This window comes from Seriola dumerili, unplaced genomic scaffold, assembly GCF_002260705.1.
Source record: "Seriola dumerili isolate Sdu_G_001 unplaced genomic scaffold, Sdu_1.0 BDQW01000105.1, whole genome shotgun sequence".
In the NCBI taxonomy this organism is placed as follows: Eukaryota; Metazoa; Chordata; class Actinopteri; order Carangiformes; family Carangidae; genus Seriola; species Seriola dumerili.
In genome coordinates, this window is record NW_019174360.1 from 4095567 (window position 1) to 4117222 (window position 21656).

Below are 21656 nucleotides of genomic sequence, written 5' to 3' on the forward strand. Positions count from 1 at the left end.
ATTTGTTGCTTTTAAAAATGGTTTGTTTTTCTGCAAAGATACAACAGTCTTCCACTGAAGACTTCCACTGATTACATAGACTGTAAACTATCAAGTAGTTTTTGTTTCTTCATTGCAAGTCGAGACTCAAAATTTGTCAATAAAATGTCGGGTGAATTGACCTGACATGATCCTCTAGCAATGAATTGTGTGAATTATGACTCTTGTATGTCAGGGACAAAGTCTGAAGTAGTGTAATGCTGAGCTACAAAACCTGCTGTGGAGGAGTGACGGTAAATAGATGAGTCAACAGAGCGTTACTTTGACACCACTGTTCACAGGCCGTTTCCTATCAGCAGTAATGTTTGTCTCTTTTAATCATGACTCTGATCTTTCCCTAACCTCAACCAAGTGGATGAAGTTGCCTAAGATTAATCAAACCTGAGCCATAGGTGGTGTCAGAAGAAGAAAATGGTCAGATGGCATTCTGCCATTTACTATCATTTTGAGGACTTACCAATAAATATAAATCTTCATACAATCATTACAATTGATGATATTAATGAGGAGCCTTCATATACACCAGAGATTTTGGCCGATTAAGTTCACTATCAAGGAGAAGAATACCAGAATATAGAAATGGAAGACTCCATTAATCTGCAGTTATTGGGATGACAACTAACCAGAAGGCTTTATTTTAGCAAAACAGCCGATATCAACATATAGCTGCATGCTAACTCTCTCTGCTGTGGTGAGTTATATCACCACATCAGTGAAGTGTATAGAGGATCCAGGTCAGTGTCAACTTATAAAATCTTCCTTCATTCTGTCGCTCCTCACTAAAACTCGCCCATTTTTTTAAGGTCAGCTCCACAATCACCAATCCAGTCAAACCACAAGTCATTTGTACCGAAACAAGCGCTATCCCTCAGAGAATTTCCAAGCGTGCAGAGAAAGAAAACCTTTCTGATTCCACTTTGAAGACTAGAACCAATTAGGGAATCATTATAATGAGGAGCCTCTAAGTGCACATCTTTTGTTACTCAGCAGCTGTCTAATTGGTGTTGGTGTATTTCAAAGGGAGTTGGGACGAAAACTGTTCTAAAGTAACTGTGATACATTTTTAAAGTAGCAACTCTCTCATGGCTGACTTTTTGACAATATATATCACATGGCTTTTTGTTATTATGCTCGCATTCATGGTTTTTCAAGAAACACCCATTTTCCAGTCATACTAGCTGTACACAGCTGAAAATACCAAATCTCCCACAGCAGATCTCAACCTTCCCATGCTGTGAATGATTTTTACCTAAGGATGTAATATAAATTCAGACACGATTCAGTAGTTACACAGCTACTGTATATACAGCACAGTTTGTACTGTAGTCCACATCCAAGCCGTATCATGACTTACACATTCATTTATACAAGGAACGAAAAGCATTAGTATTGAAGCACCTGCTGCTTTGAAACTATATTTATTGATGTTTAAAGCTTTGGATTGATAATTCTGATTCATAGTAACTCATCCAATTTTTCTCTGTCCACTCTTCAAATATTAAATTTGCATGTATTTGTTCCCGTTTTAATGCAGCTTTTATTGTGGTCTTAAATGAATAAATCATACTCCCACTGTCCATGGGGGAGAAAGATATGGAATTCAATGTGCTCTTTCTTTCTTTCTGTTTGTCTTTTCACAGCCCCACTAACAGACAAGCCGCCAAAAATCCTTTTCCCCTCAGAGAGCCAAATGAGCATCATAGAGATGGCAATAGGTAAGAAAATGTTTCTTTCCCCACACTGATTGTTTTTTTACTGTCTGTCGATGGAGCGTGTGGTGTCATACTTGTGGCATATGCCTGCTCGTCACAATGGCATTGCTTCAGATTTCTAGATTAGTCGATCAAAGCCAATTCCCCAGAAGTCTTGTTCTACTTAACAGCTATATGTCAGTTTCTTCCTTCCTCCCTTGGGGTCAAATGGAATTAGTGAATAATTTTAATGGGTTTCTGGTTCATTCTGTAAATCTTTTATTTACCACAACTGCAGAGAGATCTAGGCCTTTAGCTGAACCCTCTCAAAGTTTCTCTATTCCAAATTTTTATACAGTATTTTATCATATTCAGTAAGAAGCCTCCCTGTTTTCCGATCTTTTCCCATTTTAATATTTCATTGATGCTGTTTGCTCAACATTTCCTCCATGTTTACCTTGTCCAAATCTATCAGTACAACAGCAGTAATATCATTCTCACCACACTCTCACAGTTATGTGTTTTTTTTAACAGAAATACTGTTTTCATGCACGAATTAAAGCAAATCAATCCTATTTTGATGTTTTTCTCTCTCGCTGATGAGCTTCTGTCAGTGAAACTCAACACATCCTGTACAAATGTTTTACATAAAAACCTTCCAGCAGCTCAAGTTGCATTCTCCCTCCTGTTTCTGCCAGTGTTAAGTGTCATTGGCAGTCACTCAATACTGATTGAAAGAACAGCAAAGTAGAAAAGATTGCAAATTATTAGTGACTGAAAACAGTATTTCAATTAGAAAGAGAAAGCAGCATATTAGTACGTCTGCGTGTCAGAGTAGAATGAGTATACTGAGGAATTATTGCTGCGGAAATGTACATTATGCTGGATTTACAATATCAGCCAAGATATTGAATTTTTCTTATAAGGAATCAGCCTATGGTGCTTACAGTGTGATACTCCAAATATTTAATACCAAGGCTTTTTAAGACAAAGCCTAACAATAATTATAAAAAACTAACTACTTTAAGAAACGGCTGTTTAACAAAGCTGCTGACACTCATCGCTTCTCTGCAACTTTGACTATTAAAATGACAGTTTTTCAGGTTGAGTGGTTCAGTTGTTTGAAAAGAACATATCTTCACCTTTGCTTCTGCTGGTAACTAACCATGCAGACAGTTTTGGCATTTAATTTACACAAGTATTTAAATATGTATCAGACATTTCTGCCTCCACCCTAGTACATTAGGGAATGAAATGTAATTTGTTGTGTAAGCAACCCTTTAAAGTGTCTTATGCTATCACAAATATTTATCTCACCTTGTTATAGAGCATGTTGTTATGTTTTGATCTCCATTATTTTCCTATACAATATATTAATGTGTGGTTGCAGCACAGATCTGACTTGAAGTGACCAAAAATTTTCAGTATAAAACTTTCAATTAGGTTCGTTCATTCTCTGTGCCCCTTTCTGAATGGACCTGGAGTTTTCATCATGGTAGAAGAAAAACAGGATGAGTCACTGGTCACATGTGTTTATGAAAAAGAAAGTGATTCAGTGGGTATAAAAGCCATGTTTTCTGCTTTTTCTCCTCCTATCGTATGGAGTGCCTCTTCATTGTATTTGTGCTCATCACATCTATCTTGGTTATCTTGTGCAGCATGAATGCAGCTTGTGTTTGTTCAGCTGTAATGAGGCACTAATGAATCAAAGTGGTACTTTTGAGAAACCGTACAAGATCTTTCTTCATATTATCTTTAAATTCATAATGTTAGCATTGCCTCAAATGATCGCCTCCAATTCTGCCTCATGTGGCTGCCACAGAACAGTAGCCTTTCGTTTGCCTTACCAGCTTTTGAAGCACAGGGACTCCTGGGAAAATTCCCGCTTTGTGCCTTATTGGGCGAAAGCTCAGCTGTTGGTGGAAGGGAAAATGGGTCATGATGGAGGCTTCCTTTGAAGTAAATTTGTCATGGGCGATGAACACAACTGGCTTGCAGAGGTAAATGGTGGCAATCAGAAAATAGGCGCAAATCATTGTAGCTTTGAATTGATGATGGATAAAAGCCTCTCCAGCTTTTTCCATGTGATTAAGTGTTTCATAGCGGATGATAGTGATTCAGTGTCTGTTCCCTGATGGCTGATCAAAACAGGCAATACATTTCCAAAGAAAGAAAGAATATGTACCTCCTTTCTTGTTTTTGAACTCTGTATTTTTTACACTCTTTCAGGTGTTTCCAGTTTTTTAGCTCCTTAGACCTTCATACCCTCGGCTAACTGTATCAGATATAATTTTCAACTTGATTTAGATTTTCAGTGAAGGATTAGCCAGAACTGTTTTTATGCTCCACATATGCACCCATTGATATTCTACACAGAGTCAGTAGCACTGTGTACATAATACATGAATACATATTTGATTATTTGCCTGTACAAGCCCCTGTCACTTCCTCTCAGTGTTGGACCAGCATGCCTTTGTCATCCACAGAGAGCCCAGTCAAACACTGTGTATCCTTTTAGGGTTGTGGCAGCTTTGGCAGAATTTTAATATTCAGTCTCCCATGAAATATAGAAGCGTAAATGGCTTCAGCTGACAGTTAATTGGGCAGGTGAGAGGGAGAAAGCAAGAGGAGTGGGGAAAGGCAAATGTGGAGAGACACTTTTCAAGCTCTTGTTGCGCAACTCGAGGGATGAACAGAGAGAACAGAGGGATCTGTAAATGGGGGGCCCCAATTAATCAGAGCGCATTTTTTGTCCGTGGCCCGCTTCCTTTTTTGTCTCCTAATGGATGTGGTTCTTCAGTTATAATTGATTAAATTTAAAATGCTTGATTAAAACATGTTGTGTAAATGCTCTCCTTAGCCCTCGGCGGGCATGTCTTTCCACTGCTTTCACTGTGGGACAGATCAGATACAGTTTGAGTCTGTAATTCAGTCTGACAGTTCAATGCACACTGCTTTCACTCTGTCTTGTGCAGATGTAGAATAATTGACTGCAGTCTAGCCAAGCAGACTAACTGCAGTGCAAGTCTGTTTCTAGTAGACTGCTAATGCGTACGATTTGTAAACACTAAATACTTTGACAACGGGGTGATTAATTTCCTTAATGCATGAACATGTTTGTGTTTTCCCTGTTGAGTGAATGTGCAAAAAACTGCTCTTGTCACTTCTGTGCTCTTGAATCCGATCCAACCAGAGATTCAAACCAGCTTCCAAAAAGAAACCTGCGTCCTTTATTCTGCTGCTGGTGCCAGGTTTGATTTGTTATAATGCTGTTTTCAAGGCAGAGCTGACATGTCACTTGCGGCCTCACTTGCCTACCTATCCTGACATTTTATTTTGGGCTAGATTGAATTTACGACCATGGTGGCACCCTGTTTGTGATGTTCATTCTGGGAATACCCAGCAAGTTCCCCTGTGATCTTGATTGGCTGTTAAAACTTCAAGTTCTTTCAACTGCCTCCTTCCTCGGGATATCACACTTCATCCCCTGACACCTGACATTACGACACCACAGCCAGTTTTGTGAAATTGCAGCAGTGATGGTGTCTGCACCTCTTTGCTGAATTCCTCCACAATTCACATTTAAGCTCGCGCATGAATGCTCGACTTCCATCCAACTTTGGATATTGTTCTGCATCACCAATATGTGATATTAAATGAGTGAATTGTTTCGTGTCAGAGTAATTGAATTTATTCACTTCTCCCAAAAACTGCCTTCTTGCACCTCAGTTAATGATTTGATTTGCTTTGCTTTGCTTTGCTTTGCTTTGCTTTGCTTTGCTTTGGGGGACACGTCTGAATTTGTTGTTTCCAGATGGGCTGTAGCTCAGCAACAATTTATGAACACAAGAAAGGGTCAAAGGTAATTGGTATATCTCCAACTTAAAACAGTCTTCTAGGCTGCTGTCCAGGAACAAATTAATGTTTGTGAAAGATAGTCTCTGCTCTTTTTTTCACACAAAAAATGTTTTGTTTTGGCGTCTTGATTATTTAAATACGTTAAGTTATACTTGTATTAGAGTGAAATAAAGAGTGTGTTATGGGAGCTTACTAAAAATACACTATCAAACATTTGCTTCCAGTGAAGAGAAGTCTGAATGCTACAGTGGAGCATACATTACTTTTTTAATCATGTTAGTAGTATACACATACTGGCAAATATGTTTCTGATGAGGTTTCAACATATTATCACTACCAAGTGATACAAGGGGTTCTTTTAATTACATAGTTTGAAAAATGAGTATCACTTCCCCTCACAAAGGCTTATTGTGAAAATCCCTATTCTTCTCAGCCTCACCATAATAATGTGGCAATATGCATATGCACTCCTCTCAGGGGTTGAGCCTCCTCATTTCGTCGGTGGTGAATAATAACAGTGTAAACTGGAACTTGGTCTTAAGTCGCTTGTTGGAAGGAGTCAAATTGTTTAATGGTATGAACAGAGAATATCTCAGTCAGAACAAAGCCGGTATTATCCTGAATTGAGTCTACGACCACATCAAATTAGAATTTACAGTCCTTTGGTTATCATGAGGTTATCCACATCAAACTACTGTTGTTCTTGTGCAGGTCAAGTTGCTTTGAGACTCCCATTTCCTTTAAGCTGAAATTGAAACCCTGAAGCTGAAAATCTAAACGGAGAAACTGAAACTCACCCTTCTCCAACTAATTTACTACTTTTTTTTACACACTCTGTAGAAGAGTGTCATTAGGAAGAAATGATGGACTGCACTTAGACAGCAGACAAAATGTCAACTTTCTCCACACTGACAGAATGTAGTTGAAACTCCGTCCAACAGATGGTTTTGAAATGTATAACCTTTACTTGACTTTATCAGTCTATGAATGTTGATCATCCCATTATCCTGGAGCAGATTTGCTCCTGTAGCTGTATGGATTTGATCATCTTATGGTGTGATGTTGGGGATCTTCTCACATTGATTCAGGCACCATTCTCAATATTTAATGATTAATATTGATGTCTTGGAGGTCCTGCTGACAGTCTGCAGAGGGATGAAGGCACACCATGCCACAGATAGTTAAACATGGGTGATAGATCATGTTCAAGGTAAATACCAAGAGTCCTGGAGAGAGGATGTAAACATCGAAGGGTCGGGAAGACATAATGATTACATGATCACATGGTTTATTGATTTTGGTTTTGTTTTTTTCCCCTCTTTAGAAATCATGTATTGTCTTCAGATGACACCTTGAAGCTCAGCTCAGACCTTTTTTAATTTTCCATTTCCATTTAAATAGTACATTTATTACATTTAATAGGAAATACAGCATAAAACATACAAGAAAATTAAACTCAAAAAACACTAAGACAAAAACTGAAATGAATACAAGGTCAAAATGCAAAAGCCCTGATATATTCCAACATGGACACCTGTGCAGGGCGTGACGGATAACAAAAGTTAGAACACATGGACCCCTATTGTTTTGTGGATGTAGGAAGTCCAACTTGGGCATTATTGCAGTGTGTCAAATGATGAGCGCTGAAGATTGCTTTCATACATGGGGAAAGTTTTCTGACTGTACGACTGTCGTAAAATCATGTAATTGTTCTGCTTTTGCTTTCACACTATAAACAAGCTGCTTTCACACCAGCCTAATGAACTGAACTGAACCAAACTGATAAATGCACTAGAGTTCATTTGACCACCGGACAAGATTGGTGTGAAACCCTAAGTTTCTGTTAAGTGTGTTTATGGCTCAGGACAAGTAATAGAAATATTTGGCCTAATTTACAAACTGCTACAATAAAATAACTTTGAAATGGCAAAAGGAAGCATTTCAAAGAAACCCACACAACTTGGCTTGGATGTGTCCAGAGCTGACACTATTATAGATGAGGCCCGATGAGGTGTTTGTTTTCACTCTAATCCTCGAGTGTTAAAGCCACTCACCAGCTTTTGCAGCACAGGTACAGACGGCACACACTGATATTTTCCCTCTCAAGTTTTAACTGAAACACATCTTCAAAGTGTCACTCAGTACAATGCAGCAGCTCTGTGTTATATTGTGTACGAAACATCATCTTCTAGCTCGCACTTAGTTTGTCTTGTGCCTTTGAGCTCAGTTCTCATTCAACCATTTGACACATTTTAGTTTCACAGAAAAAAAGAAGAAAAAAGGAACTCACACACACGCTCAGCAACACCTATCCCTAATGTCACACACTTACACTCACATATACAACAGCCATCCCTCTAAATGTCACAGGCTCGGTGGAACGCTTCATCGATGCCAAAGGTTGAGAGGCCCTGGGATCAATATTACATCATTTCTCTCAATTAGGGCATATTTATTCCCCTCAAGTTATTGTACATCTGCGAGTGATCCTATCTGCATTCCTGGCAAGTCTCCAGTTGAGTCAAGGCCCTGGAGGGAGGAAAAGACGGAGTGAGATAAAGATGAAGAGAGAGGAGGAAAGAGAATGAGAGAGGAATGAAGGTAGGGGGAGTTTGGGCAAAGAGTCGGAGCAAGGGAGAAAAAGTGAGCGAGATCATTTAAGATTCACAGAGGGGATGAAATATGATGGTGTCTTACCTTGGGTTATTACAGATGAAAGTGGATACAAGACGGCGCTCTGTCCCAAATGGTTAATATGCCCTGCAGCATGGAGGCATAAATCGTGACTGTCATATTAGAGAGAGGGGCACTGTTGGTGATTGGAAGGGATTCTTGGCGAAGGGATGCTCCCATTAGTGTTTTACATAAGTGCGGTAATGAGGGGGACAGTCTGTGCAAGCGCTTCATGAGACCTGAACGGCCCGCTGGACCAAGGGAAGCTAATTTTACTCAGCAGTTGAGGAAATTCACCAGAGCGCGACCGTGAGGATGATACCGTGGTCACATTTTGGATCACGATTGACCTCGAAAGTCAAGCTACTGTCCCACATTGACCATTCCCCGCTCTGCTTCCTGTCAGCGACTCCCACCTGCAGCCTCGTACCTGTCTCGGCAAACTAAGAGGAAAAATGGCTGGAGGCATTTGCTCTCCTTAGCAGAAAATAGCATCAAGAACTGGCCAAGGCACTTGAGTATTAAGATATACGGCCTCTTATCTGTGCCAGCAAGGCTTCCGTCTCTGGGTGGACCTATTAATCATAAATTGGGCCTTAGCATGTAGTTTACCAAAAGTCTTAAGTTGTTGTTGTTTTCTATTTTTAATGTTTAATAGTTATAGTGTTCCTGCATTGCACCTGCATGTAGCTACTGAAAATAGTCACAAAACTTCTACCATTGTCAGACTTGTAAACGTTAGCAGATCAGGAGATTATGAAATTGTTTGAGGAGGGCTACCGACTGACACGAGCACAGGCTGTTCATGACACATTTAAAGTACACCTTGAAGTATTATGGATAACTGAGAAGAAAAATTGATTTTGCCTATTTTGACTGTAGACTCATCTGCCAGCTGATTTATTTATTTATATCACCATTACTGCAGTGGTACAGTTATACTGAATGCAGATTTAATGACAGTGAAAGCAAGGATGATGGGATTGATTGTTTGCAATCAACCCTCCTTTGATGCACAGAGGAAGTCAAAGTGATTGAAGATGTTATTTGCTTTTTTTGTAAATAAAAATACGAAAAGCATCAACATGTTTTACCCACGAGATGCCCAGGGCAGACGTGGAAGTGCTGTGTAGTAACTTAGTCATTCATTTTTAGACTTAATTTGATAGCACAATTGCACTGATTTGGAATCAGATGAAATATATTAGTGGGAAAAAAATTGAAACATATGAGTGTCTGGTTTCAGATGGAGCATGGGAATTTCATTAAAATGACAGGAAAATTATTTAATGGAGCAGATCTTGGCTTCTAAATATTGCTTTCTATTTTTTCCCCAAAGCAGCTCTATCAACTGCTAATATCCAAAGTCACTGTCCAGCGTCAGTGTTTTTAAAATGCCGCAGGTTAAGACTATAGTTTTTTTAAAAAGCCAAACATTACCACAGATCCCACTGCAGTCATGGTGGTGTTTTCACTTTACTGAAGTTTAAGATTTACGATTTTATTTCAGCTATGGACTATCTATTCAGACTGTCATAGCTGCAGCAGTGGTGTGTGTACGACCTTATGTTTCAGTACAACAACCCCCTCAGGCACTTGCTCTGTGATTGTTACTCTGGTGCTTTTGGGTTTGTGCAACTTTAAAGCCACCGGTTTGTGGTTTTATCATTGGATTTTGCTTTATTTAGCCTTTCTCTGACTCATGTCTCCAGTGCTTCCACAGCACAGGTCCTCCGTGTGCAGTCTGTGTAGTTCCGATCCAGATGTTGCCCTATCAGCAGCTGTGTTCTGCAGATCTGAGCTAGAATTTTAAATTGACAAGCTTCTCCCCCCCACACACACACACACACACACACACACACAAACAAACACACTTCCTTGTTTCTACTTTCTTCACGCTCCTTCCAGTACCATGATGTATCAGTAGCTTCCACAGTGTAGCAGGTGATACTCCCTGTTTAATAGTCAGCCTCATTCCAACACCAGCATATGGATTACCAACAGCAGGAAGACTCGCTCTGCGACTCGTTCGGCAGTGTGTGACGGCTTGGCACTCGAGAGCCACCTGCTTTAAATTTAAACGCACCTTTTAGTGTGGCAGTTAAGCACAGGATTTTTACAGCCATTAGATTAGCCCTCTGTTTAACCTCAAGACAGCGGTGTCACCTTGCTCTTTTGTGAGCCACAATTCAAGAACTTCAACTGCCAGCAGGCGGGGCAGACATAAATTTGCTCTGGTAACTAAGTTTTCATTCTAATTTCTTAGGTTGTTTGTCTTTTTTTTTCTACAGTTCTACGTCATCCCTGGATTTTGTTGAGCTTTTTTCTCTGGAATGCTAAGAAAACCAGAGTAGCTTGCATTTTTGTTTCTCAAAAATTTATCACCCTCTGCTGTAAAGCCAGTTCAACAGCAAAACCCACAGCCAAAATGCAAACCCTGCAAACCTTCCCCTCATCATCATTCCCTTGGCAGCGCATGTGTGTTGCCTGGTTGAACTAATTGCCCTTGCTGTATTTCCAGCCAAACAGGTGGCCATATTGCTTTCCTTCTGGCTGCATTTATGAGACTGTGCTTCCAGGTTGGACAGAGATGACAGTGTCTCCTCTCCGCCCTGAGCGTGACCTTGGTTGGGCCATGCTCCCTCTGCACCGTCTCTGGTCTCACATTGGTCTTTTGGGCCAACTTCTGGTTGTGTATGTGTTATTGTGTGTGTTTGTGTTTGTGTTTGTGTTTGAGAGACAGAGAGAGATAGAGCATCCTCTGATGTCTAGCCAGAGAGCTATAGGGCCAGGATATGACGGTCAGGAGGGGAGGGAGGTGACAGTGGCAGCAACCTTTGGCAAGTGACACATGAGAAAACATGAGAGCAGAGTTATATGATGTCATGATTCAGCTGCTGCGTACGCTCAAATGCATGTTTGTGCACATTGCCTACATGAAAATCACACTATCCTTAAGACCAGGAGTAACACAGGCTAATGTTCAGCATTCACACAGCCTCACATTCACACTCACACACACAAAGGTCTTATGCAGCTTTTACCATCTCACACTGTCACCTCAGGGGATTTGTATGTGCTAAAACAATGTGATATGGTCCGATTTGTCTTTCTCCACACACGTACAGTGTCCACCTGCTTTGTGCTGGTGCATTGTATCTACAGTTGTGGTCCTGTGTTTGGTCTGTGGGCAGTCATGCTACAGGGAATAAGAATGTGTCAGATGAAATGTTGCAGATATTTTTTTTTTCTCATAACTGCTATGAGTCAGCCAACACCTTGTTTCTATACCTTATGTAAAGAAAGACAGTTTTTTCCTCAGCAGTGGGAGGGATTATGACAAGCTCAGATAGGGCCTGACCTCTACACAGACCAGAATAGACCAGAACAGAAATAACAGAATAGGCTATTCAGTCCAGTCGTATATACAAGTTCTTGATATTTAACATGGTGACATTTCTTGCTTTGACTGTGTTATTCGTAATCACTGTATCCTGGTTCTTAGCAGTGTCAGTCATTGCATTAACCAATACATTCATTCTGTTTTGTGTCAATGTCAGATGTAAAAAACTGAGAGAGAAAATTCATATACTTATATTTTAAGTCTTTGAATGAGGAGTGCCCATCATTGTAGCATAGATCAATAATCTTTGTAACCTTTTTTTTAAATCCAAGGTCAGAGGTGCAGGTTTAAAGTGAGTATTTCCCTGAATTACTGGGACAAACAGTGACATGAAACCTCACGCACTTGAAACCAGACCCTAACTGTATTCATTACAGAGGGATATTTTGTATCTTTTTTTTTTATTTGACAAGTTGCTTGAAGTAAAAGTCTGCATTTATAAAGGCAGAGTAGATATTTTATTATGTTCAATTCGTACCTGAGAAACAAAACATTTCTACCAATAGAAATTTGTAAACCACTTCCATCCTACCGCCAATGTGGTAAATTTAGATGAAGTATTTTGAATTGTTGTATTGATATATGTGTATTGTTCCCACTCTTTTATATTCACTTGAGCATCTTTAACATATAACCACTGTGTCCCTGTTCCATACTGCTACATATTAGAGCATTGTTAGGCATTTAGTGATCAAGAAAGTCATACAAGTAATAATTATAATATAAATTACTTTTAGACTATGTAAGTTAGTGCACTTTTTCTTTGTTTTTGTAGCAGGTTGCATTTTGCCAGAAAGAGTTCATCAACACCACACTCAAAAAATAGAGCAGTGTTGCGCTGCATACTAGCTGGCATTGTTAGATATACTCTGTTTTGACATTTTTCCACTGTGAAAACACAGTTGAATTCAATCAGTGAATATAGTAGTGTGCAGTTGAGACGGCCCTTCCACCCTCCCCGAGTCACAACGTTAACTTGCCAATATGAAATTCTAAATTGTTACTTCACAGTTCAACATATTGCTTTTGGAAGGAACCAAAATGTTCCCAACAATGAAACCAAAGTGCCCAGAAAATATTTAATTGTAAAAAGATTTAGTTGGTTTTCCTGGTTCTTGCTGAGAGAAACCACAGCCACTGTGCCAGCTGTCTTGGCAGCAGCCAGGTTTAATCTCTAAGACTCAGGCTAACCGTAACATGGAAGCCTACCTCTCCTTTTTTTTTAGCAAACACACACCAGACTCCTCACTCTCCCTGCCAACCACAGGCCAGATAGAAGATACTGAGCATCCTTCCATGAAGTGACACAGTATTGATATTGATTTAAATTTTGACAGCAACATAGCTAAGACAAAGTGTTCTTAGAGGACTCGTGCTTCGGTGTGTCCCTGGTCCATTAGTTGTTGCTGTTTCTGGTTTGATGAGTGGAAAGGCATCAACAACAGGATTTCTTTCTTTTTTTTCAAATTAATTGTCCCTTAGAGGACTGGATTTGGCCTTTTTTATTTTTCAACACATGCCATGTCTTTTAACATGTCCCTGACAGATTTTCTATAGAATATTAAACAAGACAAACGACAAAAAGGGTCGTAGGGGAAGTAGAATAAAACATTTTCTATCTTATTCCTCTTCCATTAGTTTCCCTCAGACAGAAAGAAGAAAGACAAACACACAAAACCATGTGACTGCCAAAGCTGTATTAAGGCAGTATGGTTAAGATGAGGCAAATATAACTGCTTGGTTAAGGTTAGGCAAAAGATCATTGTCATGGTGACAGTGACATGGTCTCATGACGTTTTACCCCTCTAACACTGGAATTTTCAGTCGTGATCGGCTGCTGTAAACACTGTACTGCAAAGGATCTTGTTACATTTTGTGCACCCTGTCTAGCACACTTTGGTGATTTGATTTTGTTTTCGTATGACTGAAGAGGGTTTAATTCGTTTCACACAGACTGGCAAGTAGAATCATAGCAACACAGATACATAAACAGCCAGAAGGATAGCGGTCCAAACAAACAGGAAGAGCTCGTTTTGCCTCTCCCTTACTTCTTCATTTGCTTGTCTATCACCGTTACATCTCTTCTCTTTTTTATCCTCTTCCCTCTCTCCCACCCTGACACAAAGCAAATAATGACAAATAATTACACAAGGCCAACGGTTCCATATTATTATCTGTTATAATCCAGATTCGATGCTGTTATTCATGTAGTGTGGTGCCATGAGCTTATTATAGTGCAGGATATTATTCTTAATGTGAAGGGTAAACTAATGTGTCTTCAGTTGTCTATTTGGATCCCCCTCCCCCAACCTACAGTCGAAGAGCAAGCAACCTCACCAGAACGATGGCTCAACATGCTGCCAAAGGCTTTTTTTTTTCTTCTCCACCATCTTCCTCCCACAGAAGCCGCCATGAAGAGTAACTTCTAGGAGTGTGCATCTTCCTGACATCACATGCACATTTTGTTGGTAATGACAGAAATTTGCTGTGAAATTTTAAACCGTTATCTGTCATTGCCACTTGGGGACGTCAAAGTGCAGAAGTACCCAGTGCAGCTTTACCAAAAAGCATTAAAGTCAGAGCTTACACTGCACAGTCACACCAACAAACATCTTGAGTTTAGTTTATTTGGCAAGTAGGAGTAGAACTTGGCCGAGCCGTCGTTCTGTGGTCTTGCTTTTGTACAGACAGATTATAAATTCAGAGTGGCTTCAAAATATCATGAAGAAATCAATTCTAGAGGAAAAGTGTCACTGAGGCAAAATTTGGATTGTATTTATGTCACCAGGCAAATTTATTTTTGCATGACATACACCTAGATATCAGGTCCACCTCCCAATATTGAGTTGTCATCCATTTGCACAATCAATAACTTGTCTCCAGCCTGCGTTAGGTAGAGTTGATAAGTAAGGTTTTCCCAGGATAAACTTAATTAGTCCACTTCATAGAAGAAGCAGGTGGCACTGATATTTAGCACACTCCATTTTTTGAATGTGTGAAAGAAAAACAGCACTAACCTGTCAACACCAGGCAGCTTCAGGGGCCTCAGGCTGCGAATTTGGGTGCTGCCAAGTCACCCTTGTGTGTGTGTGTGTGTGTGTGTGTGTGTGTGTGTGTGTGTGTGTGTGTGTGTGTGGGTACATGTATCTGTTTGAGAGTGTATTCATGTAGGTATGTTTATGGTGCTGTATTGTATAAGCTGTGTGTGTGTGTTGAGAGTGTGGATTGTCCCAGTTTAGAGGACCCAGAGCTATGACTCATCAACTAATAAAGCAGGATGCAAAGGGTGTGTGTGTGTGTGTGTGTGTGTGTGTACCAGTATATGTGTATGCCTTTTGTAAGTGCATGTGCACATTTTATTACGTGTGTAGAAAGGGAAGTAGCAGCACAGCACGAATGATTGAGAACCATAGGGCGTAGTGTTTTCAGTACTGTACCTGGTGCTTTTGCACACACACAAACATATACAGTTTTTCCTTTGCTTCCTTTTTCATCAGTAGATACAGAAAATGAATTCTGATAAATATTCAAATGATGTCGCATCCACTCATCTTTTCCCTTGTCACAACTGTAAATGTGTGAAGTGTGTGTGTGTGTCTTTAGTTATCCTCTTTGTGGTTGCTCTTTCTCGTGCTCCTGACAAACATTTCAGTAGCAGTGCAGTAACTGTATTGTCATGAACAGCTGTGGATTTGCCAGTTGATGTTTATGCTCATAACATTTTATGTTTTTATGTTGATGCTACATACATGGCTGCTAAAAAACTAATAGAGACAATAATTTATGTTAATTTCTGCTCTCAGTGTTTGTTCAGTTGAAGCTTATAGTTCATTAGTCACCATTAAATACAGTTTACATTATTATCAGTGTTCTGCTGAAAACTCATTAAATATACTGGAGTCCAATTTCCGCACACTGGACCAGTTCCAACATATAAAACAGAATAATAGAGCATTGTTACATGTAGCTATGTATCCATATTGCTAAAAATGTAATGCATAATTGAATGCATCACTTTTAGCATCAGTTGTTGACACAGTGATGAAACATGAAGTACAATCTTTACTTCCTTAATATGATACATTTGCTGTTGACACAGGATGTGGGACGTAGAACACGGGGCATCAATCTAAAGTTGAATCAGTAGGATATAAAAGAAAACCACTGTGATATCATAGGAGGGTCAGAGGGGTAAGACATTTCTTGGGCTGTCTCCGAGTCAGGATTTTCATAGTTGGTGTCATCTTAATTGGGCAAGTGCTTGTGATTCTTGGTCCTTGCTTTTTCTTATCTATATTTTTCATTTTTATACACACAATATTACTGTTAATGTCTTTTCTTCATTACACTTTATCTACAAATATATAATTCACTCCCCTGCACATGTAGTGTCAGTTCAGCCGCCCCACACCTTACTCCTGTACATGACTCTCATACTTTACATTTACATTTGAAAGACTTTGTTCGTCATCTGTGATGTGAAAGTGAGTCAACTCAAGGTCTTCTCCACTGAAGCGTTCACTCATCAACTTTTAGGGGACAGCCCTAGACATCTTAAAACCTTTGTGTAAAGTTCATGCCAGTTTCCACATTAGTTAAGTGGATAAGTGTGAAAAAGTCTGATTTATTTTTACTATAAAAAGTATAACCTGCACCACAGGTTTCTTTTTGTAGTTTGCTGTAATATTTTGTATAGGAACTTATAGTATTTTGTAGGATATCACCAGTGTGATGTTTTGTGAAATTTTCAACCAACAGCAGTTACACTTATAGTTAAAAGATAAGGCCAACATGATTCAATGTGTTTCTTCTTGACAACAGATCCAATGAAAAGACCAAAGCCAGTGACATCTGTTCTCACTCATTTCCTAAAACAGATGGGAACTGTAGTTTTGAGAAATACTGACTCAAGCAGGAGTAAATGGTGCATGTGTTCAGGGACTATCTTCAGCTGTGGATTAATATTCATTTCTGTAGTAGTAGTAAGTAAGTAGTACTTACAGCAGCAGGAAGTCGTATGTGGGAATGACACAAAATAAACTACACTTCCCATGTTAATCAAAATAAAGGAAAACCCATCTAGAATAGATTTAGTTTGGCCTGAATGATAGTTGCTTATTGTGATCAAGGCATGTTTCAGTGTGGGTTTTGCAGCGGCTGTCCCTTCTTCGTTACCTTTTACACCAAATCTCAGTAAAACATACAGTATTTCGTTTTTTGGCAGGTGTTCGTATTTTCTCAACTCATGTATTCCTAAAATATTTGAAGGCAGCATGTCTGACAGCTGACTGAGAGAAAACCAAATACCCCCCCCCCCCCCCCCCCCCCCCCAACACACACACTCACATACACACACACATACACATACAGAGTAGCAGGGCACTTTTCACAGAATTTGTCTGAATCTGACAATGGGTTATGGCTTCTGCTTTATTGATTTTTCCCTGTCAGACAGGATGTCCAGTAGACACGTTCTGACGGACTGTCATGGTTGTTACTATCTGAACTTGCCCTTTACCAGCTAATGTTAGTGCTTGTTTTCTAAAGGTGGATAATAATGTCAGCTAAACGTCAGTCATGCTGAAAGTGAAGAAAATGAAATAAGGTGGCATTTTTTTCTGGAGTGAAGGCGTGAATGTCAGTAACTTAGTCAAATACTTCATTTTCACTTGTTTGGCCTTGGGTTAGAGATATTCCTATTCATAGACAGTGGCTGAATTAATTCTGTTTCAGTGGACTTTAGGCAAAGCTCAAGACATCTTATATTTGACTTCACTTTAAAATCAACCTGCATCTATAGATATCTGCAATTTTGAATTTATTTTTCAAGTAAAACACAGACCAAGTACCAAACCAACCAGGAGGAGGATTGTCATACTGCTCAGTGGGCTCCCTCAAAGAAACCCATCTTAGAACAAGCATATTTTTGGAGGGCATATAAATCAAGAGCATACACCAGATTACGCTCATACACTATGTCATTTTTTAAATTTTTTATCCACACAAGTGGATGAATCATCAGGTGAGAGGCAGAACCAATGCTTCCCCAAAGGCACGAACAGTAAACACTGAATCAAATCGGATTGAGCCGTTCATATGCGTACATGTTTGCGAGGTTCTGCGAGGATCGCGCTGTAATTGAGACGGCTGAATACGCACACAGCGGCATCGCATCTTCATATCTCCATGTCATTTTGTCAGAGAGCATAATGCAACATATCTACGCTCATCCAACAGCTGTCAATCTGCCAGCCGCTCTACTATCATCCCACGTTTGGTTGAGAATATCAATCCATGTTACCTCCTGGGGTGCTTTGTGTGTGAAGATGTGTGTGTGGATGTGAGATCACTGGGTTAGAGATTTCATAGTGGAGCAGTGTGGAGCACACAGAAGAGAAAGCACAGGGTTTAGTGGAGAAGAATAGACGATCGCCACAGGCCCACTTTATATCGGCCATGAGGATTGGTTTCATATTACAACATAATGGTATTGGTTCAACCCACTTAATGAGTCACATCATTTCTTATGTTCAAATGGGTTCTCAGGAATTAGACGATATGAAGGAATTGTTGAATTAATGACCAGCTCTTACTGTATATTGCTATTGCCTTAAGCATGGAGGAAAGAATAAGAACTGTTGCTGTACTGGCTGAATGCAAAAAGGTGTAGGGTAGACAAGGGTGAAGCAAAGGTTTGCAGACAAAAAGGCTTCCCAATGCAGCAAGGAGCAAAACTTTGAGGACCTTCTACTTATTCTCTCCAATCTTGCGATATATACACAGTATGATATAGCTCCACCTTCACATACATATGAATGAATCCGTCTCCTTTTGGAGACTTAATTTGCATCAGGACTATCCCTGTTTATCATTTTTCCTTCATAGCTGCATTTGCATAGATTACCATTAAGATTTCAGCCCCCTTTTGTGCTCATCCTCAGGTAGATTATGAATCCTAAAGAGAAGACGTTTCTTCAAAGCGGGAGAGCCAGCTCTGTTTTCACTGACCATCTAGCATAGCTCCTAGGCTCGAGAGGTTTGTTCTCCTTTGGGTTATTTTTGGGTCTCATTTTTTGGAATTTAAGTTTTGCATGTCCTACTTACTGCATTCCCCAAAGTGAACTTGAGGCCTTTTTCAGCCTGATCCAGATTTTTCTCTCTCTCTTTCTGCCTGTCGTTCTCTCGCTCACTCTCTCACTGTCTCTGACTCACTTCTCAGCCATCTGTTCATGCTTGTGGCATCTCTCTATCTGTCTTCCTTCCCTACCGTGTTTCACTCTTCTCATCTTAACTCTCACATTTTATCCTTGTTTCCTCTCGTGTAGCTTTCCTTTTGCTACCCCTCCTATGTGTGTATTACATCATCTCACACAGGCATTTGTTGCTTCCCTTTCACTTTTTGTGGCAGCATTTGACAACCATTACTCTCTATGTTGACCTCCTAGAAGGTGATTTCCTCCAGGTTAAAGGAACGGCTGTACCTGTTGTAAGAAAACGCTGTTACCTACATTAGGAAACATCCTGAACAAACGAGTGTGAACATGGTTAATTCATGTATAATTCAAAGAAAATAATGTGGCTACAAAGCCAGTAACTACCTCCTGCCTTCATATCCTTAACAATTTGTAATGTGTAGTGGTCTAGACAGTAACTTACCATACCATTCAAAAGTTGTTGCCTGTCTGAGCCAATTTACTATCACTGTTCCCACATGGAAATCAAGCTTTTGATACTTGACATATTTGATCATCTGAGTATTTCTACAGAGTTATAATAGTGTATATTTTTGAAATGAAAGCGCACCTACTTAAAAAAGAAATGTAATTTGTAGTTAAAAGGGGTTGATTTAAAATAGGTATGGTTCTTTAAGGTTATCATTTTGTAACTCTTGTAACTCTATTAAGCAATATACTTTTGATACAAACCAACCCTGTTGCCATCAATAATTGATAATTCTGCAAAGGATTATATTCAGACTAAAGTGAATAATGGATAATTAAAGTTGGACATCCAGCAAGGCAGCAAGACCCAGATATACAGTTTATATTTCTTTCATCTGGTGTATCAAACCAGAGCCAGTGACTATTTAATTTATATTTGTTGGGTATGTGAGAATGACAACTCTTTCAGGATAACCATTTTATTCTCTTTCTGATGAATTTGTTAGTTGTAGAGTAGAAGCAGAGTTTGTTTCCGAGTCTTTCTATCCTCTAAAAGTCAGACATTCCTTAGGAGAGCTTTACATACAGAGGGTCTGTAAATCTGTAAATATATAACAATGCATTTTGTCCAGTGAGGACTGAAATTAGGTGCTGCCCATTTAAAACATAATGTCAAACATCAGCATCCTTCTACTCAGAACATTTTCACATTCTTTTGTTTTCTCTGTTGATGGTATATGTTTGCTAGGAAACAGAGCTTATTTTAACATATGACAAACTGCACAGCTTATTATTATCATATTTTCAACATGTGTTGTTGTTGTTTCAGAAGGCTGACGTCTCTTTTCATTTTCCTCCTTTTCTTTTCCCTCTGAGAGGGCACATGAGGTTTTTGATTGACGGGTGAAGGTATACACATCAGCAGGTATCTCTGATCCATGTTGTTGGATGATGTCTGGATGATGTCATCACACGCATTACAACCTACAAACTTCACAAGCTGTTGCCATGGAGATCCTTTTTTTTCCAGTAGTGAAATGCGGTCAGTGCCTGAAGCAGCGAAACGAGTGTGTCAACCTGCATAAAGGCAAAGAGCGGCACAGTAGACTGCTTGAGCATCTTTGTCTTGTATATGTGTGTGTGTGTGTGTGTGTGTGTGTGTGTGTGTTTGTGTTTGTGTGCAGAAATGCGTGTGCGCTTCTGTGACATTTCTGCACTGAACCCACCCTCACCTCTCCTAGCTGACAATCCAAAACTCACTTGTGTAATGTCTGGTTTATGCAATGCAGAGTCTTGACTCACAGTCTGTTGACTGGAAATAAATGGCTGCTATTTATGTGTAGCTTGGCTGCTAAAACTCAAAGGAACATCCAAGGTCTGTGTGCTGTAGTCTTTCCCCATCGGTGAGGCTTTTGAAGGCTGTGAAATCTGCCTGTTGGCCAGATGTATTCATGTCATGTGGGATTAGTTGAGCATCATGTTGTGTAATCTCATAAAGTGTGTGCGTTGTGTATATTAATGTACATGTGTACATGTGTATGTGTGTGTTTGTCTGTATGCGTGCAGGGACGCATGCATGTGTGTAACCTATATTGAGGCGATTTTGTGAAAAGAAGTGCAGATTATTGTTGTAGCACTGCACATGCATCCATCACACTGTAAACAAGTAAAGATTTAGAAGTCGCTTCTTGTGCATTTATGCATTTTACATATGGAAACAACATAGTTGTTATATCAGTGAATATTAAGAGAGTCTCTTGGCAGCCAAGAGGTTTGTATCCTTTTAATAATGAGGTTCATTCACTCAGAGGAAACAAAACATATCATTTTACATACATGAATATTCACTTGGACCTTGCCTGCACTTAACCTTTCATTTTCTCTCTCGTGTTCTTTCTTTGGCTTTCATGCAGCTTCGCTCACACACTTACCCACCACCTTCCTCCTCTGTTACTGCCATCTGCAGCAACATTAAGTCTCTTTTGATCAGTAAGGGGTAATCATCAATTACACATGCAAGTGCAGATGCACGTTACAGCTTAATGGACTGCACTTCCACTGGATTCAGACGCGTTGTTTTCGGAAACAGTTGATGGTAATTATGGCTCCATTTTGTCACACAGTGTGAAAGATAATGGTTCCCAATGTTTGTCCCCAAATCTTTGCCGCAATTATAGGCCAATGTTAATCAATTTCACCGCAGAGGCAAACAATGGAGAACAAGCCTCTCATACAACTGAGGTCACGAAACACTAGACCGCAGATAAAAAGAAATTTAGCCATGAGTTGTTTGTTTCTGCAGCTAGGGGAAACAGAGAGCTCTTATGAATT

The 21656-nt window shown here is 39.6% G+C and overlaps 1 protein-coding gene across 1 annotated transcript in view; it reads left to right on the forward strand.

Moving 5' to 3' along the window:
• The window catches only part of LOC111222749 (interleukin-1 receptor accessory protein-like 1), a 226878-nt gene that overhangs the window by 136207 nt on the left and 69015 nt on the right, over positions 1-21656 (forward strand). Inside the window, exon 6 of the mRNA XM_022746585.1 lies at positions 1680-1754. Within this exon, the coding sequence (XP_022602306.1) occupies positions 1680-1754 (75 nt within the window). The remainder of the gene's footprint in view (positions 1-1679; positions 1755-21656) is intronic.